The sequence below is a fragment of the Aethalodelphis obliquidens genome, unplaced genomic scaffold, assembly GCF_003676395.1.
Source record: "Aethalodelphis obliquidens isolate GAN/ISIS:26980383/991018 unplaced genomic scaffold, ASM367639v1 scaffold100, whole genome shotgun sequence".
Lineage (NCBI taxonomy): Eukaryota > Metazoa > Chordata > Mammalia > Artiodactyla > Delphinidae > Aethalodelphis > Aethalodelphis obliquidens.
The window spans coordinates 2,670,194-2,693,661 of record NW_020838044.1 but is presented as its reverse complement, the minus strand read 5'-3'; the positions used below and the strand labels follow the sequence as shown (position 1 = coordinate 2,693,661).

Genomic DNA, 23,468 nt, shown 5'->3' with positions numbered 1-23,468 from the left:
TCATCCTTAGGTTTCCATTTCATAACCCTGTTTTGATTTTGGTTTGCTAACATAGGCCAACTTGGCATTAGAGCCACCTTAGTGCGACAGCCTCCAGGTTTAATCAGCAACAGTTACCCAAAGGATTTTCTACTTGGTTTACTCTGATGCTTGCTTTTGGGTGGAGGGAGGGCCTAGGACGATGTCAAATTACAGTCTTTCCTCCTCCCCTCAGGAAGTAAAGTCCACTGGCAGGAGTGCCTAAATTGGCTCTAACCCTGGGCTCTCACAATGCTTGCTTGTTTTCACAGGGCAGAAGAATGAAACGCCTTAGAAAAAGAGCAACATTCTGGAAAATTGTATAGTTTCTTTTTCTTCCCAGATTGTCTCAAGTCTGTGGAGGATTCCCTTGCTACACACCACATCAAAGGTAGGATGAAAATGGGACTGTGTGTTGGGGTTGGTCCTCTATAGTGTTTTGAACAACCGGCATCTCTCCCTGCGTGGCCTGCTCACCAGACAGACGGCCATACCACACGCCGTGCCGGCAGATTCTCCTTCCCAGGAAGAAAGAGCCTGCCTGCCTACCTGCCGGTGGCAAATAAAGAATACTGCCCTCTCTCTCAGAGTATCTACATTTTCTCTTTGCTTTTCCTCTCTCTATATATTTATTTTACTGAACCACTTGTGAGAAGGTAGCAGACTCTATGACACTTCACTCCTGAGCTTCTTAGCACACGCCTCCTAAGAACAAGCGCATTCTTCGGCAGAACCACAAGACCACCATCATCCCTAAGAGATCTAACCTGGTCTGCTATACAGTCCTCATTCCAATTTCCCCAACGCAGCTCCTAAAGTCCTTTCCAACTTTTTTCTGGCCTGGGATCCATTCGAGGAACATGTTGTTGTCATGTCTATTTAGTCCATTAGAATATTTTCATTTTAGCAAGTGCTGTGAAAGGGAATTTCCAAACCTGAAGTTCCCCATCCCTTTTTTATTTCTCTAAAGTCAAGAGCTTACCCAGAGGATGGTGCACAGTTTGCCCTAGGATTTGGTTTGCAGACCTGGGGGGAGAATAGTGCAAGGAATGGCCACTCCACAATCAGTGAGGTCAGGCTTTGCGATCAACTCCTTTGCTATTCCTGCCTGAAGTGAACTGAGTGGTCATCTTTCAGAGGCCGTTCAAACTGGTGGAAGAGAGATTTATGTGGTGGCTTTGATGTCCCTCACATCACAGCCTTTTGTTTTCTTTTTCTCATTTCTCCCATGGTTCTGCCTGGATCATGATTATGGAATAAACGAGGATAAGGGGACAGTCTAGTGGGGTAGACTTTATATGTAACTAAGGACATACTCCAAGAGAACTGTCAGCTCCCTGTGGACTTCCAGGGGAAGCCAGGCAGCAGACCTCCACAAACATCCCCCAAATGGTACAAAGCCCTGCTTGTATTTTTGAGGTTGAGATCAGAGAGTCTATAAACTCCAGAGAGTCTGTAAACTTTAGAAATGAGGAGAAATCATCTAGTTTCAGAGGTGGGCTGAAAAAAAATTACAGTACAAGTGGTTTTATGCCACAGAGGAAATAAAAGTTAAGATCATTTTGTCAACTGAGTCAACTCTGTCTTGGATTCGTCACAGGAATCTTCTGCATTTAAAACAAACGAAGCATCATGCTGAAGAGGGAGGGGAAGGTCCGACCCTACACGAAAACCCTGGATGGAGGTTGGGGATGGATGGTTGTGTTTCATTTCTTCCTGGTAAGAATTTACTTTCCCCTTTGCTACTGCCTGAAAGAAGGCTCCCTGAGAAAGGCTCAGAGCAAACTAAGATCACTTATGAAATCCTTGACATTTGAATGGAAAGGGGGTTAGAGCAAGGCCAGGAACTGCCAATGAACCCAAGAGAAAGTGGAAAATGTCCTCCTTGAGTGAAAGCAGAAGCATTCCATCCTGTCTCCTACCCCTCCTTAAACCTACAGAGTGCTCCAGTTACTATCAGCAGCTCTGCCCTCGCTGCATATGGCAATTAGGATTTGGGGACAATCGTACATTTAACCATCCCAGAAGTAGCACTGGAAACCACTAAAAAGTGCTTTTGCAGGGGTGCGTGGGGAGGGGGTTCCCCAGCTCAGCCCAGCATAGACGTAACCCTGCTGGAAGCAACCTCCGTCTCTCCAAGGGGGCAGGGACTTTTCTTCTGTTCTGCCTGCTGTCCACTTCCCAACCCATCCCCGCCAACCATAACTTATGCTAGAGTTAGGCCCAATGTATATTTCTGACATGTCTGGAAAGGGAGAGAATGATGTGGATTCTGAAACTGGAGCCTGATTTTTCTCCTTCATCCATAAGCAGCTGGACTCCGCACTCTGTTTTTTAATTAACTTCTTTCCTTCATCCTCCCAGAAGCTCTTGGGGTCGTTATGTGATGCAGTGGTGATGTGACTCAGCATGCTCATTCTGATGGGACTGGTGAATCCCATCACAGTTATATCCCAAACCACCCTGAGAATGGCAACAGCTCCCCCATTCCTCTTAAGTGTTCCCAAGTAAGTTAACTTTGAGATGTATTCACAAAGACACCCTTCCCTCCTGATCCTCCTCCCCAGCCCAGCCCTACAGTAAGAAGCTCCCAGGGAAGGGAGTGCAGGTCCTGGTGACTACTAACTACCCTGAAGCCCACAGTGTAGAAATACCACACCCCCTCCCTTATGACAGAGAAAGGGAAAGGAGGGCAAGAAGTCCTCAGCCAGGATATACATAATACAAAACTCCGAACCACAGGACTATTTGTTAAACATTAGCTTCATTACCAAAGAATGTGGAATCTCTTTTTTTTTCCTCCCAGAAGTGTTACTAAAAAGGAAACTAAGGACACCCTAGGTCTGAGAGCCTTCCTGTGACTGGGCCACCTCCCCACATCACAGGCTTTGCAGAACTGGCATTGTTGGTGAGGATCTCTAATTCTCCCACCTTTCTCCCCAGTAACCACCTTTCCTTTTCCTGTATTATCCTCTGAGGATAGGAAGTTACTTGATCAATTTAGTTGCTGGTAAGAAAAGTTGTCTAACAACCAGATTAATAAACAATGTCCCACTTTTTTGGGTGTGATGCTACTTATAAAAGCACACACACAAAAAAAACATTTTGGGTCCTCAAAATGTTAACAGTTAACTCAGGCCAATCACCCACAGTGGTAATGTGGGTACTTAAGATGACGATGCTTTTGTGTCTGCATAAGTTACAAGTCTACTTTTCAATAACAGATGAGCTCCTGAAAAGATGAGTGAAAAACCCAATAACAACATGTTCTTCAGGAGCTCCCTACTTTTTTAAAAAAAAATGACTCACATTCTAACTTACCATACTTTATAACTACATATTTGCATGATTGTTTTCTGTATTCAGCCTGTGTCCCAGGACTGAATGTTCCATGAGCACAGGGGCCAAGTCTGTTTGCTCACCACTGTAAGCCCTAGTAAATAGCCTGGAACACAGTAGGCACTCAATATATACCTGTTGACAGATGGGAGGATGGATGGATGGATGACGGGGTAAGCCCATGTACAGTGTCTGATGTGGACTCTGGAACAGGACTGAAACCCATCAACCTTGGTCCAAAACACGAGATGAAATAGTATAATATAGATTTATCTAGTCTGCTTAGTTAACTAAGGGAATATCTGGACCTTGGGGAAAAGATTTTTAATAGCTCTGAGTCAAAACAGAAACAAAGTTGGAAGGTTACAAGTTAAGGGAGGGAGGCAGGGTGGCTAAAAAGGCTATGTCCTTGGCCTTCTTGATATACACAGTGGAAGGCACAGACCCAGTTATTAGAGACAAGTCATATCCACTTACAGCTGCTATGCCCAGACACCAAGGAAAGACCAGAGAGGAAAGGTGCTAAATTGGGGGGACCAGTAGCTAGCCAAACTCAGATGGCTAAGAACATAGAGGCCAGCATCGTGTAGATGCCAGCACAGAACCCATGTCCACAGAAAAAGAGGAAGGGTAATTTTACAGAATGATGCCTCATTGTCACATTCCCTGCTCATGAGAGGAGGCAATCACCGCCCTGTATTTTAAACTGAAAGAAACAAGTCTGGGTCATTTAAGGTTCATGTATATTCTCTAGCCTCATTTCCTGATAGGGGTGCCTTTAAGGCACGTTATGATTACAAAGTGCTTGATAAAATGCTTTTTCCATTTTTGAATATATAGCCCTGGTGTCCATAGCATTGTTCACTCTAAATAAGCAAAGTCTTGTAGCTTCTATCAAATCAGAATGGGAAAAAGTACATTAAGGGACTTCCTCCTCACCACCCCATCTTTTGCAACCTTGGAGCACCACCACTGATTCCTAGTCCATTATTCCAAACAAGAAATAATACTTGTCTGAATTAAGAGTCTAGCAGAGAGGATGGAGGGGAAGGCCTTGGTTATTTTATTCAGTAGTTAGAGGCTGAGGGAAGGAGGTTCCTAAGTGGAGGTAGGTCTCTGATTTGGGTGAGTGGGTGGATGGTACTAATCAAGAGAAATGAAAAGGAAGAGTAGGCATGGGATAAGAGAAAGATGAGTTTAGTTTTGGATAAGTTAACCTGAGTTAGAAAGACATGGTAGACATTAATATGAGTCTCAAGCTCTTGGGAGAGCAGAATGGTTACACAAGATAACAAAAACATAGTTAATAGTTTGAGTATTAAGTGCTAAGTATTACTTTACCAGAATTTTCTCAGTCTTCACAGTACTATGAGCTAGGTGACATTTACTTTTCCTCTACTTTATAAAAGAGGAAGCTTAACTTCCGTAGTTTGCCCAAGGTCACACCCCTAATAGGAAGCAGAGCCAGGATTCTGGCCGAGGCAGGCTGACTGCAGATGGAACACAGTATTCACAGCTACACCATGAGTTCAAGGGTGGTAATTAAAACCTTGAGACTGAATGGTTGTCTATGGGGCAGGTATAAAGTGAGATGACTGCAGAACCACAGGGGAAAATATTTACCAGGTGAACAGAGAAAGAATCAGTGAAAAGGAACCCAGGATCTGTGGTCCTTCCACAATGCATAGCCAGCTTGACAGCAGAGAAAGTGTCCTTGAAACACCAAGGCCACTGAAAAAAAGGAAAGGAAAGGAAAGGGGCCACTAAGAAGTCCCTGGAGACAAGAGTGAGTACATGTGGCTCCTGGGCTTTGACTGACTGCAGAGCCTGGCTAGGCCTCCCTTCTAGTTCCCCTCAGACCCTTGCTCCTCACTGCCCCCCTTCTAATCAGAATTCCAAGAAACAAATGCTGGTACTCCACTGAAAGAAAACCTGACCTCAAAAGAGGAGCTCCGCCTAGTGGAAGGAATGAGGGTGGTGCGGGCAAAAGGGTTAGATGGGACAGAAAAAAAGGGTGGGGGCACATGACCCAACCGTAAGGTGACCATACATCCTCATTACCCTTGCTGTCCAGGCATCAATTAATAGCACTACTTTTCACTCTCAAAGAGCTTCAACTGGGTGATAAATTATTATGGTTGCCGTATTTATATACCAGGTGAGGGAGGGTACTCAGCTCAAAAGCAGAGTTAAAGCAAAGCTAACCTAAGGACTGACAGAACAATTCTTTTGGATCAACACACATCTCTCACAAAGGTAACTGGAATTAGCTGTTTTTAACAGATGCTACTGTAACAGGATGGTATAGTGGTTGGTCTAGAGTCAGTCTATCTGGGTTCAAGTCTTAGCTCCAGCATCCCCAACTTGAGCAACTTTTAAGCTAAATCTCAATTTTCTGAATTTCTAATACAATATTGACACACCTATTCCATGCCTTTGTAATGAGAATTAAATGAGATGCCTTCATGTAAAGTGATTAGACACTCTAAGTGGACAACCCGCCCCTAAAATTTAAAATGTTACAAAGAGGAACTGGCAAACAAACTGGTAAAATACAGGTTACACAGAGAATCAGAGCCTCCAGCAGTTCCAACCTCCCCTGTAATGGCTTACTCACCACCTGACTTGGACTCTTTGGTCTGCTTTGATTTAGGTAAATGTATTCGTGATGGGGATGACCAAGACTTTTGCAATTTTCTTTGTGGTTTTTCAAGAAGAGTTTGAAGGCACCTCAGAGCAAACTGGTTGGATTGGATCCATCATGTCATCGCTTCGTTTTTCTGCAGGTATAAAGCCATCAATAAGCTTGCTGTCCAAGGAAAAGGACCACCAAAGGGCAATTCCAAGAAGACTCACCTGTCAGTCAATCAAGACTGAAGCTTTGCTAAAACTCAGGTTCATTTATCAACATGTAAAGCTGAGAAAAGGACTTGCAGTGTTTAGCCTCCGCTTGACTTGGAAAAACTAGACAAATTAGTGCTTAAACAAAGAAAGGTGAAGAATCCAACTATTTAATTCCATGATTCAATTTTCATGCCTTGTTTCTTTCAACAGTGTCTTAATATAGGTCCAGTGAGCCAGTCTCTCAACTGGAATGTCGACCATAAAGCTCTGACCATAAAGCTCTAAAAGACAGAACCAATTCCTCTTCCTTTAGTTCTAGTTGGAGCTAGAACATGGTGTAGATAAATAATTGAACTTTGTTCTAGTCATAGGTCACTAGAGGCAACCTTTTTTTGCAGAGGTTTCATAATGCATTTTCAGCAAGCTTCCTTTCCAAACCTGCTTATTTACAATTTTTTCTTTAAAACAAACAAAAATCAACAAAACTTCTTCCTAAAAGCAAAATAGTGTGGGGCTGGGAATATTAAGAAACTCAATACAGACAGCTTTTTGAAGGATACACAAATGTGGAGTCCTCTTATTTCCCTTCAGTTGCCCATTTAAACTGCACACCAGAAGACAAGGGATGCCAGAGCACATTTAACTAGCATTTGTTTCTTTTCCCAAGGTCCCCTAGTTGCTGTTACTTGTGACATAATTGGAGAGAAAACTGCCTCCATTCTTGGGGCTTTCCTTGTTACTGGTGGATATCTGATCAGCAGCTGGGCTACAAGCATTCCCTTTCTTTGTGTGACTATGGGATTTTTACCTGGTGAGTCCATTGTAAAAGTTAAGACTTAAAAAAAAAAATGGAACCAGGAACCTTCCCTTTTACTCTCCATGAGTTCAAAAGACCTACTTATATTATCTCAGGTCCAGGAGAATATCTTGTCCAGTACCAAGCCACTTAATGTGAAAGTGATTCCAAGCTATTATGTTTTTCTTTTAGGTTTGGGTTCTGCTTTCTTGTACCAAGTCGCTGCTGTGGTCACTACCAAATACTTCAAAAAACGATTAGCTCTTTCTACAGCTATTGCCCGTTCAGGGATGGGACTGACATTTCTGTTAGCGCCTTTTACAAAAGTCCTGATAGATCTATATGACTGGACAGGTGAGTCATTCTAAGTTTCTGAACCATCAACTCTGTAAGATTTAATGTTGAGCCCTCTCTATGATGACTACAGAGGAAGTGAGCATGATTCTAAAGTAAAGTATTCTTCCTTGGAGAATATATGGCAAAAGAGACTCTGAACTACTTGCAGGCTTTGCCCGCCATGCAGGCAACTCAGAGTTCACCATAGAGTTCAAGTCTGAGGGGATGGAGGGCAATCTATGCGGCTGGGGAAACACACCTTTGCAGGGAAAGCGGTACTCCTGCGGAAACAAGGATCCTCTACTCAAAGCATTCTCTTCAAATTTTCTCTTTAAGAAAAAAATCTGCATTTAAAAAAGTCTCCTCCGGGCTTCCCTGGTGGCGCAGTTGTTGAGAGTCCGCCTGCCGATGCAGGGGACACGGGTTCGTGCCCCGGTCCGGGAAGATCCCACATGCCGCAGAGCGACTGGGCCCGGGAGCCATAGCCGCTGAGCCTGCGCATCCGGAGCCTGTGCTCCGCAACGGGAGAAGCCACAACAGTGGGAAGTCCGCATACCGCAAAAAAAAAAAAAAAAAAAAAGTCTCCTCCATCAGATTCACTAAAATAGACGGAAAAAAACTGAGTGAAAAGAGGATTATGTTCCTTAATACTTAATCTTTTATATACTGTCAACTATAAATTTTCACGAATAAAAACCATTCACTCCACAATTTTCTTCATACCTGAGATAAAACATTTGGATTAAAATAACCTCAAAGTATTGGGGAAAAAAATCTATGTATATGTACATATATGCGAATATATAAGCCTATTCCTATCTACAGAGCAGTTTTGTTGAACTTTTCCTTTCCTGATTAAAAAAACCACCAGTAGTCTCATGGTGAACAAGACCAGCTGACAAATCCATAAGACAGGATAGCAGAACCTACAGTTAATTCTATCTCTAGAAGCAACACACCCAAGTCACAGCTTTGGTCAGGACATGCTGAAGTCAAGCAACTACTCAGCTTCAAAGGCAACACTGGCATGTCTTCTTTCTAGGACATTTAAAACATCACGGGATGACAGGCTATCTCCTCTTCTAAGGCAGTTTCCAAATGATTCCCGTTACCTAATTCTGTATTTTCTGTACCTAAATCTACACCCTCCCTTCAGGATATTTAAAACACACTGTAATTTTCTAACATTTGAAATGACTTCCCCCCACCCCAAACCATTTTTTTCCTTTAGCACAAATAACTCTCCTTCCATGCCCCCTAGTGGCACAGCTTTCCCCTTTTCTATCTGCAAGGACTCCGTTTTCACAAGGATACAGCAGTGTGTACGGCTAACAGTTAAGTCAATGGATTTAAATGCTTTCAGCTAAATACAAGGACAAAGCAGTGTTTTCAGGAATTACTGCACTATGACTGAATATTTAGTGGTGGGGCCTCTTCTGAGCCTAAGCATACAGAGTATTGTGAAATGAGAGAGGTAATTTTTAGCTTAACTTCTCAATTTCTCTCTCCTGTTTAGGTGCCCTTATATTATTTGGAGCAATCACATTGCATTTGGTGCCTTCTAGTATGCTCTTGAGACCCACCCATATCAAAAGCGAGAGCAATTCCGATATTAAAGATAAAAGTAGCAGTTTTTCTGCAAGTGGTCCAGAGGCAGCATGTGGGACAGAAACATCATGCCGCAATGAGATACAAGAGTCTGCCATCAGGGACAATACTATGCAGGATGGACAACCTGGTATAAGTTTAACAGTCTCACAAAATCAAAATGAAGAGTTCAACAATGAACCTAACAGGAACAGACTCTTCCAAAAAACTAATGAAGAAAGTTATGGGAATAAGACTATTTTGTGGAGCTGCAAACAAAAACTCTTTGATTTTTCTCTTCTTAAGAATCCTTTTTTCTACATATTTACGTGGTCTTTTCTCCTCAGTCAGTTGGCATATTTCATCCCTACCTTTCACCTGGTAGCCAGAGCCAAAACACTGGGGATTAATATCATGGACGCCTCCTACCTCGTTTCTGTAGCTGGTAAGAAAGTCTACTTCAACCTCACCCTCAAAAGGAGAAATGAACTTAATTTCACAAAAATTTATTAAATTTAATTTTTAAAAAGCTTAAGAATATTTTTTTTTTAAAAAAGAGTTGTGGGAAGGCCAGAAAAGCAAGTTTTTTGAGGCTGGTGGGAGCAGCAGGACTTTCCCTCCAACCTGTCACTGCATCTTGCACACAGGCTCTTCCCTACCAGACAGCGGACCCCAAAGCAAGTCTTATTTTCATATGTCAGTATCTAAGTATTTGTTGGATACCGAACTTTAGAAAGCTGGTTCTCAGTGACAACAGCCATTTTAGCAAGCAAAAACAATCCTAGGTAGGCTGTACAGTGCAGTGGTTGAAAGGATTGGTTCTGGAGCTAGACTTTCCAGGTTCAAGTTTTTGCAGTGTATGACAGTGTGACCTTGGGCAAGATACTTGCCTTCTCTGTGTCTCAATTTCCTTGTAATATATGAATAATAGCATCTACTCTCAGAAGGTTATTAGGATTAAGCAAGTAATGCATGTAGAGTTCAGAATAGTACATGAACTACTGTAAGCATTCAATAATGTTCTAGTAGTATTCGTAGCTAAGAATTTTTCCCCCTTTAACTCAAAGTAAGAGGATAAGATAAACAAGCATACTAAGGCTAGTCATTAATGGGTAGGCTGACATTTAGAATGAAAAAAAAAATCATTTTAGTTGAGTACTTATAAAAATGTATGGAAACAGAATGCTTGATCTAGAAGATATGGATTCTTTCAACTGACAAAATAGGGAGTCTAAAAAAATGAAAATGAATGAAATGGAACTGGTTTGCTCTATCTGGAAATTCTCAGTAGCTCAACATTAACTTTTCTCTTGCTAATTTCTGGAAAAGCCTATTTACCAAGCCCTTGCAAAACTGACTGCACCCCATTTCCAACTGCTTCAGTCAAATAAAACTTGTGTACACAAGAAAAAGATACATAGCTAAACTGACTTTTTTTCCACTAAAGTGTCTGGTAGTATCAATTTAGATCAGATTAGGGCTTTACAGCAGGACCAAAGAACATAATAAAGTTTCAATATGTATCCTAGAAATAACTGTAAAAATATAGAGATGGCAGTATGAATTTTTAATTCCTTTTTGTGGAGCAATTTATGTTTGAACCATAGGAGAATTTTAAGTATAAAACAACTGCAGCTCATGCTCCTCTTGGTGAAAATCTCTTTCAGTATTTAACTGCTGTATTAACATATAATAGGATAAAGGATAAGAATGTTCTGTTATCATAAAACTAAGTGAAAAATGTTATTCTTAAATTTTATTCAAGTTACACCATAGTTCCAGTGTTCAAGAGATGATGTCCCATTTCCAGACTTTCTACATATTTTCAAGTTAAACATAATAGCCTTTGGAGAAGGACTTAATTACCAAAACCTCATACAATTATAAGTCTCAACATCTGTTTTTTTTCTTCACCATAAGACTTTATTATTTATACTCCAGTCGTCCACCATATGACTTCCCCAGGACACTAACCTGTGGGTTTACTAATCTTCAAGAAATCTCACTTCCTCACCACTTCAAGGGAGGCCTACTGAGCCCAGCGTTCTCTATAACCTGGTATTCCCAGTTTGGTGGTATGAGTTTCCCAAACACAGTGAGAAAAAATACCTGGTGAGTCCTCTACCCAACTCTGAAGGAGTCTTTCTGGTATTTTATTGATGTGTCTGGAATAGGTAAGTAAATGACAGAATCTATTGATAGACAAATGGAACCTTTTTTTTTCTCTTATGTCCCAGCCTCAGGATGAAGTCATATTACTTAGGAAAAGATGCCTTATGCATTTACAGTTTTCAAAGGGGCTAGGAAAATGGAATTAGGATTTCATAAGACCTTTTCAATATTGTTCCAGGTATCATTGAGACAGTCAGTCAGATTATCTCCGGATGGGTTGCTGATCAAAACTGGATCAAGAAGTATCATTACCACAAGTCTTACCTCATCCTCTGCGGCATCACTAACCTGCTTGCTCCTTTTGCCACCACATTTCCACTACTTATGACCTATACCATCTTCTTTGCCATTTTCTCCGGTGGTTACCTGGCATTGATACTTCCTGTACTGGTGAGTAGACGTACTCATTAATGTTCTTACACCATTTAGTAAAAGTGTTAACAATCACCTCCCCAAAAGAGAAAACATATTTTGTATTAATTTTATAATTAAAAACATACTCAGAAACCTTGTAGCTATATCTTATCCAGCTATTCATCTCACCTTGGGGGGGTGGGGCCGGGGGGGGGGGTGAGAGGACTATCCCCCCGTGGGACGTGGGACAGGAAAGAAGAGCAAAATAGGGATCAGAAGGATTCCATTTTGCTTATCAGTCTCCCAGGTTAGACTTCTGTTCACTTCTTTCCTTCAGGTCCAGACATTTCTTTGGTTCTAAGACACATCTTGGAAGAGTTCCTTAAAAGAAAAAAGGGCTTCCTGACCAGCACTGGCTTCTCTTTTGTAGAGAGAAGTTCTGTATACTTTAATAAGGACATTGTGTTTTTAACTCCTCTCCATCTTTACCCCAAATTGACATAAAGTCCTAGACCTGAATGGAACTGAGTTATACAAATACTTCTGGGTTTTTCTTGGAACCCCATGGGTTCTTAGAACTAGGTACCCAGTGTGCTGCAACAGAATCCCCTGGAATCTTCTGACCTGATATCAATATTAGCATAAGTGCTGCAGGATCTTATATGAGGCTTAAGCAAAAATCAAACTTTCTAAAGCTGAAATCAACTCCTGTGATATCTGATTTCTTATAAACCAATGGTTGGTATTCAGCCATAGGTGGATTCAATAATACCACTGTCAGCTCCAACTGTAAATACCATTTCCTAACAGAGAAGAGCAGTGAGGTTCAGGGGAAAAAAGTATCCCTGAACCAATTAAAAGATTTTTAAAAAGAAACAAAAACCAACGTTCCTTACTAATAAAATGAAAACACTGTCTGCCTACTGAAATTACTATTCCTTATCTGCCTCAGCTCTTTCATAATATCAGGGTAAAATGCCATCCAAATCACCTCAGAAGTCAACTGCTCACAGTTTCAGATGACATACACAGTATTTGCCCCTCTGTAGGCAAAGGTCTCCACAGAATTTCACCCTCAATATGGCTAACATTGGATTCTAATCCCTGCAGGTTGATCTGTCTGGGAATTCTATGGTACACAGGTTCTTGGGGCTTGCCAGTTTCTTTGCTGGGATGGCTGTCCTTTCTGGACCACCTTTAGCAGGTAACAGCTTACCCACATTCTGAGTAAACTTGAAAAGCAATGAAACAAAATGCTGATCCATGATTAATGGTAACACGTAATGACGTTATCAGGTTAAAAGAAACTGATGATTATCTCTGCTGTTCCTATACCAACGCTCACAACTCCATCACTAACCCAGGAGAATCTCAGGGTTAATTCAACAGATGTGCACTAGGCAGATTCTTACATTCTCTTGGGAGTCTTAGAGCAGGGATTGTGTGTATATCTACTTCTCTGGGGAGACAATCCAGAGTTTTATCAGATGCCCAAAGACCTATGATGGTTAAAAACAAAAACAAACAAAAGCTGTCTTGGATTAAGGCCAGAATCTGTGGAGAGGATATGTGGGGCCACTGGAGAACATTAAATACAAGTAGAGTAAAACTTGGGGGAGTTCTGTTTTTAAGTCAACTTTAAGACTGAAGCATTGTTTTACATTCACTTTTTACCTATTGGGACATTTTGTCCTTGCTGAACATTTAATCTAAGACTATTAAAAGACTGCCTACTCACACAAATTTCTTTAGGAAACAGACTTAAGCTTTAGTATCTTACACTATAGGTTCTCAATATAGTTGAATTACAAATTAGTACAGCATTTCCAATCATCCACAAAAAGGAATTCAGCCTAAAACTTACTTCTGCTTCCCTCAGTCCTGAAGACAGAAAAAGGGTCTGATCTTGTCCCACTATCATTTTTTTAAACTAAGTTTTATAATGACATTAGATTTACACCTCTATGAACTTAAGACTTAAAGGCAAATATCAAAAGTATAAAAACTTAATAAAAGACATTATTACTGAAGGTAAAACAATGTACCACTATCTGAGTTTCAATTTAGGTATACCTATCTAAAGGAAAAAATTACACAAATACACAACTAAGTCCTTATTTGCATTTATGAACACACCTCTTCCCATGAGCTCTAACTCAGCCAATACTTCGTAACTGGAAAACAGGCTAGAATTTTATAGCCCAGAACTGTTATACAGGGAGTGGTAAAAGACCAAGCACCAGAGGTGGCTAGCAGAGCTACTCTATGGCTAGTATCCAGGTCAGTGAAATACAGAGTTCAAATACAGTTTGCTGATGAATTTTTTTCAATTTTGACCCTTCTTCACTGGCTGTCCTAATGATGCCTTGGAACTTTTCAAGCCTATTAGGCCAAAAGTGTAGGGAAGTAACAAATACCAGGGCACAGAATATCTTATTCAAATGATGAAGGCAAATAACAAAACTACAACATGTTTAGAGATAAATGTTTTTGTATACATTTAAAAATATTTAAAGAGTTCAATGTATGAGAAGACAAAGCAAGTTTTGTGAGGAGTATTACTTAAAAGGAAAAAGCTATAGATGTATGTGTGAGTCTTGAAACCAATTTGTTGGTCATGATCTTTAAAATTTTTTTTTTTTAATAAAAAAGGACCACGAGCAGATTAGAAATCAGAGTGCATCACTTTATTGTGAAACTTATTTCACACGCACACACACCTATGTAACAGAAAACATATGTGATGTAAAACACATTTCTTACTATTAGTGAGTCAAAAAAAAAAAAGTTACAAGCCTTTTATTACCCAATATCCATGATACCCTAGCACTGTATGTGAGAATAAAGACAGAGCTCATGGTAGAATTTTTACCTGCTAACTCTGAAAATGTTATTTAGGCAATCATAAATTTTTTAAGTTTTACAAAAAAGTCAAAGGAAGTGGTAAGGCTATTGCTGAAAGCTTAAGTACAGGTTTTTAGTCTGGGAGTTGCTCAGAGTATCTTAAACAAGATTATGATAATAATATATAATTCAGTTAAGTTTCCTGCTCTGTACCATGGTTTCTCATTGACTACAATGTAGTGCTAGGCCTCTTGCTGAAGGGAGACTTCGGGAGAGCCCTTGCTGTAGGTCCTTGCTCTGTGAAGTGACAAGAGGGTTTTACAAAGGCCATTAGATTTGTTCCTAACTTGTGACTCCAGCAGCAACTACTAAAGAACATCAGAAATACTGAGCTACAGATCCACTCAACCCTCAACTGGTACAGGCAAGTTACGTTACTGTCTTTAGCTTTAACTAAATCAAAAGGCTTACTGGTTATAAAATATTAAATTCTAAACCAAACTTGGATCTTCCGAACTGTATGAGATCCTCATTTTTTACTTACCTAGACTTGTTATTACCAAATTACAAAAGGTGAAATTCCTATAAAAGATTACAGGCATTTAAAATAAGGAATCTAGCAAACAGTAAAGTGTTTCACAATAATCCTCAGTCAAAAGACTAGTTAAAAATGGTACATGAATAATAATTTTCTCCTTCCTGTATGGAAATAAAGAAGAAAAACAAGTTAGTTCTATACAGCATATTTTAAAAATTCAAGGAAAGGGGAATATAAAGCATAGGAAACCCAAGGAATCATATAACCGAGATTTTTTAAAGTTACTTTTTTCTTTAAAAAAACGTAAATAGAGCATATGGGCAAGAAAATTATTTATACATCTTTTGTAATGGTGATTATGATAAGAAATACAGTGGCAACAAAATTCTCCATCAGATCTTGGTTAAAATTGACAGGCATTGAAATAAATAATAGTTTAAAAATTATCCCCCGCCACTCCCCACAAGTGACCACCCTGCCCGCTCCACCCCACAGCTCTCCCTATTCCTGCCAATACTCAGCAACAAATTCAATTTTAGTTAATAATATGGCCTGCTTCAGACTGGACCAGTTTCAGGGTTTTTCTAGTTTCCTGACCTAGGTGGTCAGTAGACCCAAGGGTAGACCAAATGTCACTGTTCATCCAAACCCAAATGCTGTTTTTTGCTGGTAGATGGCATCCAGAACTATACACTGACACCAAGATGGAAGCCTTGGAAGGTTGTGGAAAAATAAAAAGTATTAATATTTTTAAAACTTAATATACATTTCTAATAGACCCCTGTTAACAAAAGTACACCTGCAGAAAGCAATCTAAATACAAAAATAGTGCCTTCGGCAAAAAAAACAAGTATACAGTCGTATTCTCCCATGTACAAGACAGCTATAAGTTACTTATGTTAAATTCCTAGTCCTGTACCTGAGCTATTTGACATATGAGCTCAAAATGCTAAGGGCTGTTCAGTTTCATTTAAAAATAAAACCACTTGGGCTTCCCTGGTGGCACAGTGGTTGAGAGTCCGCCTGCCGATGCAGGGGACACGGGTTCGTGCCCCGGTCCGGGAAGATCCCACATGCCGCGGAGCGGCTGGGCCCGTGAGCCACGGCCGCTGAGCCTGCACGTCTGGAGCCTGTGCTCCGCAACGGGAGGGGCCACAACAGTGAGAGGCCCACGTACTGCAAACAAACAAACAAATAAATAAACAAATAAAAATAAAACCACCAACAGCCCATATCAGCTGCCTATAAAACAAAACCACCGAATGTAGTTCCTCTCTCTTCCACATACACCCCCCTTTCCCAACTGATGAGTGCATATATTATGCTAATATTTATTTTAATATAAAAAATTTAAATCACAAATCTCTGAAAACTCCCTTAAAATGCCATAAATAATTTTGTTTTTGTTTTCACCACCAAAAATTTATTTTCCATCCATACAGGTGATTTCCCTTATCCATTTAGCCCTCCCTCCTGCCCCTTCCCCTCTGATAACAACTACCCTATTCTCTGTATCTACATGTCTGTTTGGTTTGGTTTGTTCATTTATTTTGTTTTTGTTTGGTTCACAAATAATTATTTGATTGTAACTCAGTATTCATTCAATAATTATTAAGCAACTTATTAGCACAGAACTCTACTAGCTGCCACATGGACAAAGAGAAGACAAAATTATTTGTTCAATGTTCTTTCATACCTTATTGGATCATGGTATAGCATTCACTCTGTCAGCCACATACACTGCTTAACATTAGGACTTAGTCTAAAATGTCTAAAACTGAGAATTGTTAGAACCTGCATTCTTCTTCCACTTCATTAATTGAAAATTCGGTTGAGCCACTGTAACCCATGTCTCCATTTTCTTACCTTTAAATGAAGGCACCCTAAGCTTTGGTATAATAAAAATGACCTTAAAATATAGTAAAGCTTCACTCAATCAAGCAGATATTTCACAAAAATAATTTTTTTCAATAAATTCAAGGAGAGTTGTTTCTAATGCCAAATAATTATAAGTTGATTGTACTCCAGAATAAGCTAAAGGTAACTAGTTCCTAAAGAAGAAGTACATCTCTCTCTTGCTATTTTTTTTTTTTTTTTTTTTTTTTCGGTACGTGGGCCTCTCACTGTTGTGGCCTCTCCCGTTGCGGAGCACAGGCTCTGGACGCGCAGGCTCAGCGGCCATGGCTCACGGGCCCAGCCGCTCTGCGGCATGTAGGATCTTCCCAGACCGGGGCATGAACCCACGTCCCCTGCATCGGCAGGCAGACTCTCAACCACTGCGCCACCAGGGAAGCCCTCTTGCTATTATTATTCAACCTCACAATTCATCAGAAACACCATGGGGCAAAACTGGTAATTTTGCATTAACTTTTTCCGAGTTTTTTTCTTTTTTATAAATTTATTTATGTAGTTTTATTTATTTTTGGCTGAGTGGGGTCTTCATTGCTGCACATGGGCTTTCTCTAGTTGCAGCAAGCAGGGGCTACTCTTAGTTGCAGTGCGTGGGTTTCTCATTCTCTTATTGCGGAGCATGGGCTCTGGGCACGCGGGCTTCAGTAGTTGTGGCATGCGGGCACAGTAGTTGCGGCGCATGGGCTTAGTTGCTCCGCGGCATGAGGGATCTTCCAGGACCAGGGCTCGAACCCGTGTCCCCTGCATTGGCAGGCGGATTCTTAACCACTGCGCCACCAGGGAAGTCCTGCATTAACTCTTTATCTGCGTTTTTACAAGAAAAGACAATGGCTAAAATGGAAATTCATCCATCTAAGCTTGTCTCTCTGTCCCATGAACACAGACAAGTTCATCTCCTCATGAAATGACAGGTCATTTCCTATCTCTATTACATCCTCATTTCAGATACAATGTTAAACAGATATTCCACCCAGTCCTCACTCCACCTTTTATCAACCATGCCCTCTAGAGTTTTATCAGTCATCTTGGCCTATCAGTTGAGAATTTCTCTACGGCCTGAAATTTTATTTGGAAAACAAACACACAAGCAACTCAACCTTTTGGTCTGCTATAAATCCATTTTGGAGATTGGGGATACGGGGGACAAGTAAGAAGGCAGAACAAAGTTCTCTGTCCTTTAAATCCTGAGAAATATATTATACCCTGAAGAGGCAAAAGGAAACAATGTAAATCATTTCTTTATCCAGTGGTTATTTTCCCCATAAGCAACAAAACCTACAGAATTTTACTTTGATACAGCATTCCTAGGATTAATGAATCCCTACAAAAGCATCAAAAATAAATTCCAAATAGCTCTCTATTGTGGTTTAAAAAGGAGAAGGGGGAGGTAGTCCTTTCCTTGCAAGGCCAAGGAATCAAGTTTCAAAATCCTAACACAGACCACAATCCTCTTAATAAAACTTACAACACAGAGCCAATACTTATAGCACTACCAGTAAATCTTATGGCAAATTTCTATCATGAGGCCTTTAGAGAGCTCCTGTCTTAAAAGGCACTGAGGTTTATATTTGCTAAACCATGTTTCCCAAGATTTTTCCCTTCATGGTACATACAGGAAATATTTGTACAGCACACCCTAAGTAAAATGACAAGGCTGCTAACAGCCAGTGGGCAGCTCCAGTGACCCCAAGAATGTGAGAAGTTCATTGTCTCTGCACACCTTGGAAGTCTGCCACTATTCTACAGCCTAACAGCTAGAAGCTCTGGTTCAACACCGGCCAGTCACTTACAGAATCCTCAACAACTAATTTGAACTACCATCAAGGAACTTTGGAATTAACGGCCTTCTAGGGGTATTTCAAATCTTAACAAGATGACCAATAATAAACTTACAGTAGTAATCCTATTGAAAAGGATTCATAAATCAGCTAAAAATCAACTTCTGAGATATCAGATATGAATATTTTTTAGACAAGATGTTAAACTCATTTTTAAACGTGTATGGCTTAACCCATAAAATGATATAGAGTATCGTTTTTAAAATGTTGACATTTAAAAAAATGAATTTAGATTCTATATTAAACATCAAACTTAAAAGATTATTCCAATCCCTTTTTTGTTGACTGTAAGAAAACTGGTTTGCAAAACTGTTTAAGGAAGCTGAGGCCTATCTTCTTAGTTGTTTTAAATTATCACAGGAAACATTATTAGATATTCCTACCCAGAACAAGGGTTACAGCTATAAAGAAGTAATTTGGACAACAACTTTATTGTATGTAAGAATCAACTGGGTGCCACCTAGGAGGAAGTACGCTTAGGAAGCCAATGAATTTTCACAATTAACATGCATCTTAAGTGAATCTGATGCAGGTAGTCTGGAGACACCAAGGAAATGCTTAGAGGGGACTTCAGCTTAGGAAGTCTGCACCAGTAGGCAGCGTACTCCTCAGAATGCTGGCTACATACAGTATTCCTTAGCATGGAGTGGAGGCTCAGATCCATTGCACGCTTTCCTGGACTGTGGCTAGTATTCTCTGCCACTCACAATGCTTTTGCTATGACCACAAAGAAACCCAGTCTTTTGAATGTCAACTTATGCGTGTATTTCCATTTGAAAATGATTAGAATGCAGTGGTTTCTGAACTACCAACAATAACCCTGAAACTGTTTAGGGTTGAAAGTGCATTTGTATACATCTATTTCGTGCTATTATAAAAAAAAGTACAAAGACCTAATAAAATCAGATCAAATATACAGTCTTCTTTTTTTTTTTTTGGCTGCACCACGTGGCGTGTAGGATCTTAGCTCCCTGACCAGGGATCGAACCCGCGTTCCGTGCAGTGGAAGTGAGGAGTCCTAACCACAGGACTGCCAGCCAATTCCCTATACAGTCTTATTTTACTTTCAATGGTGGGGAAAGGCTAATTATTCCAACCAAACAGAGATGTTTGGTTAAAGCAGCAAAGCTATGAATTTAACTTACCTAGTAGCCACTTAAATTTAAGCTTGATTATGAAGCTAATATTTTCATAGGACAATTAATTAATAATAGTACACTATAGTCCTGCATCTTACATTTCACCTCATATTTGCTATTATAAATAACATCTTAAAACTAAATACTCAACTGCACATTATTATCGTATGGAATGGCAATTAGATCTTAGAGACAGAATTTTAAAATATACTAATCTCTCAATAATCAAGCATGAATGGGAGAAACAGATTTAAAACAAATTATTTCATTAAACTTTGCATTGGTTATTCCCTGGCAGTCCAGTGGTTAGGACTCAGCGCTCTCACTGCCAGGGGCCCAGGTACAATCCCTGGTTGGGGAACTAAGATTCTGCAAGCTGTGCGACACGACATACATACATACATACATACATGCATACATAAATAAATAAATAAAAACTTTGCATGGAAATACATGGAAACAGTTCTAAAGCATGCTAAGTAATTCCCTGCCCTGGTAAGAAAATACACTAAATATATCTTAATCTTTCACATTTCAGAAACAACATTCTGACTTTAAATGTATGTGAAATGAAAGGCTTATAAGCAGTTTTCTCTTAAACTGTTTTAGTCCCTCCAGGATTTATAAAACAACTCAGTTTCACTATTTTTAGCTTTACCCTCCTGACCTTTCAGCAGCACTATCTACCTCCCTCTCCAAGAATTTGTAGTCTTTTCCTAGAGTGTTACTTCAAATACCCCTGTCTTACAATTCACAGGTTATATATAAACTGGTAAATTGCTATACTAAGGGACGAAGGCAAGAATGACAAAGGATAAGAGGGGGTGCTGCTGCTTTCCACACTTCCTCCTTCATAGAAATTTCTAGAAAAACTGACAGATTGGTCAACCGTTTCTTAGATATCTAAAGGTCAATCAACATAATACAAAGACTTGTCCCAGTCGGTTTCACTATTTTGCTTAACTCCAAGAAACATTTAATTGAGGTCACTGATCAAACAGTAAAAGCAAGTTAAAGTTAGCTGAATTTAAATAAAACATTCCATTCATTCATTACATTAAGAAAAGAAAACAAAAAGCTAATGAAGCAAACAAACAAAAATTGAAAGTCTCTATCACAGCCAAGTGAGAGAATAAAAAGGAGAGGAGATAGAGACACACAATCAGACAAAAAAAAAAAAAAAAGGGTATACTCTACACATCCAGTGAGAAATCATGTTCCAAGACATAAGTGAAAATCAAAAGATACAATGTAAGCTCCATGCAGACAGATATTTTCATCAATTTTTGTCCATGGGTTTATCCCTAGTAACCAGAACTGTGCTGGCATAGAGTACCAAAATTTTTTGAATAAATGATCAGAATAACATCCTTGACTTAAGGTTTTTCAAGATTTTAAATATAAAAACTTATAAAAGTCATATTGTAAGTTTGCATCTACAAACATAATATGCATACAATAATCTAGAAAAGACTGTGACTCCCCGAGAGGTCCTGAGCCCTTTTTAGGGAGCCTGAGGTCAAAACTATTTTCATAATAATACTGAGACATTATTTGCCTTTTTCACAGGGTTGACTTTTGCAATAACGTATAAACATTGGTGCCTTGCACAAATATTCTTTGCCACCACAAACTCACACTTTTTTTTAAAAAAAGCGTTTCACCTAAGAAGTTCTAGTATGTGCCATTAGCCAAATGATTTTGAGGACCCTCCCAATTCTTGCTTTTAAAAGAGCACTTTGAGATTTCAGGGGGAATTATCGTCATTGTTTAACCCACTTGGCCACGTAAGTCAGTTCCTTTTCATTTGTTCTCATAACCTCCTGAACCATCCATCCCCTCACAGCCTTTATCGCAGGTGTAATTTATGCGGTTAATACCAAATCCCCACTAAACTATATGGTCTATGAGGGCAGGGACCATGTCTGTTTTGGCTCATTATCATATCCTCAACACCCAGCACGTTGCTGGGAACACAGTAAGAATTCAAATGTCTGTTCAGTGAAGGAAAAAAAGATAATAATCAGTTCTCACTTTTTTCTTTGGAAAATAGTAATTCACAATACTTTTCTTCATAAGAATGGTGGTCTTCTAATAAAATTCACTGTAAAATGAAATGGTACGTGTTCCTAATTTTCTCCAACTTCCATTACAAGACTGGAGATGGGCTCTGGGTTCACGATTACTTTTAACCCAACGTTTAAACCCCTAACTCAGATGGAATTGATTTAACTTCATCAATAGAAAATAAGACAGGTAAGCAGCTTGACTAACTTTCTAATGGGTCACAATACAGACTAGTAAGTACAGGAGGCTCCTTCCTTCAAGGAACGGTTCATGGCTGGGAACTACTAACGGAAAGGTTTGCATCACTAACAGAAATCCTTCCTTCCGTATAGGCTGGTTATATGATTATACCCAGACATACACCGGCTCCTTCTACCTCTCGGGCATATGCTATCTCCTCTCTTCAGTTTCCCTTTTCTTTGTACCATTGGCTGAGAGATGGAAAAACAGTCTGACCAGAAAGAGAGAGGACTGCAATCAAGTGAGAGCTTAACAAAACAAAGTCTAAACTAAAAGTCACTGGAAACAAAAGCATGGAAGAAAAGTACCCGCATTTGTAAACTAAGAAGGTGAACCACGTAATTTTTTAAGGTTCCTTTTTGCTTTAGCACTCTGAAGAATGTCTAACTGGTGGTAAGAAAAGAGTAATAGCAACTTAAATTAAACTCTGTTAGTATTTAATCAAATAGGCTAAAATTTTAATCAGTTGAAGCAGTTACTTTAGATATTAAATGAAAATCAGAATGTACTGTAATAATAAATTAACCAAACTCTCAGCTGTGCCATGGTAATTCAGTCGCAAAAATATGTAAAGACAGAAAACCATTTTCCTTCATATAGAGCAGTATTAAACAGAGTCATTGAACTCTGGAATGTGAATGAACATTGAAACATTGTTTAGTGACTGGAAGAGTATACACCCCCCAAATAGTTTATCTTTGCTTCTTAACTAGAGGTAATCTTTGTTTTCTTTCATTATTTTGTTTCTTAAATTTTCTATAATAAACATGTATTGCTATGTAATAAAAAAATAAATAAGAACTGCTAAAAAAAGAAAAAACCCCACAAACAACAAACCTTTATTGCAACATCATTTGAATAGTATTCCTACTCATCCAAACAATGTTACTTTTTCACTATATCTAATTATCTGGAATGTTCAAGCTAAATATCTAGACATACCTTCAGAACAAGTTTTATATGAAAGTTGAATAGGTGGCTCTTAACGGGAGATAAACCAAAAGATGTTTCTTAAATATGGAATAATTATGTTAACTAATTAATGTCACTTAGACTAAGCAACTACATGTGGATAGAGAGCTCTTCATTATCTGGGTGATTTTAAAAGGAAAAAAAGACCACCCTAGAGTTCTCTGCAATACCAACCTCCTCTAGAATCTCCTTCAGAATGGTCCTCAAGACTATTATTACTATTATTATTCCATCTTTCCATTCCTCTCTGCTTTGAAATATCTATTAATTCCCTATAGAGAAAAATCCTAAACTGAAAGCCTGGTTTTAGCTCCAAAATGCCACACCCTCTCACTCTCTACGTGTGCCTTTGTACAAGCTGTGCCACCAGTTACAATCCCAATGGCTTGCCATTCTCCACCAGGCACGGTCTCACTTATCCTTCACAATCTGACTCACCAAAAGCCTCTGGAAAACCTCCCCCAGCATTGTCA

At 39.5% G+C, this 23,468-nt stretch overlaps 1 protein-coding gene and 1 long non-coding RNA gene across 5 annotated transcripts in view; one reads left to right on the top strand and one right to left on the bottom strand.

The window, feature by feature from the left end:
- LOC113614616 (uncharacterized) overlaps positions 1–7,700 on the bottom strand; it is a 34,400-nt gene extending 26,700 nt beyond the window's left edge. For all 4 annotated transcript variants that reach the window (XR_003430691.1, XR_003430692.1, XR_003430693.1 and 1 more), the window contains exons 1-2: positions 7,593–7,700; positions 5,975–6,137 (exon numbers count right to left, since the gene is read on the bottom strand). This is a non-coding gene — a long non-coding RNA (uncharacterized LOC113614616). The remainder of the gene's footprint in view (positions 1–5,974; positions 6,138–7,592) is intronic.
- Positions 969–22,663, top strand: SLC16A4 (solute carrier family 16 member 4). The gene is made up of 8 exons (XM_027096278.1): positions 969–1,737; positions 6,011–6,143; positions 6,869–7,012; positions 7,190–7,351; positions 8,850–9,365; positions 11,271–11,482; positions 12,557–12,650; positions 22,116–22,663. The coding sequence occupies exons 1-8, from the start codon at positions 1,651–1,653 to the stop codon at positions 22,274–22,276; spliced, it is 1,509 nt and encodes a 502-aa protein (XP_026952079.1). The 5' UTR covers positions 969–1,650; the 3' UTR covers positions 22,277–22,663.
- Positions 22,664–23,468: the final 805 nt, after the last annotated feature.

Coding starts and splice junctions, on each gene's coding strand:
- SLC16A4 (XM_027096278.1), top strand. CDS start 1,651: ATGCTGAAGAGGGAGGGGAAGGTCCGACCCTACACGAAAACCCTGGAT. Junction 6,144..6,868: donor ATCGCTTCGTTTTTCTGCAG/GTATAAAGCCAT, acceptor TCTTTTCCCAAG/GTCCCCTAGTTGCTGTTACT. Junction 7,352..8,849: donor AGATCTATATGACTGGACAG/GTGAGTCATTCT, acceptor TCTCCTGTTTAG/GTGCCCTTATATTATTTGGA.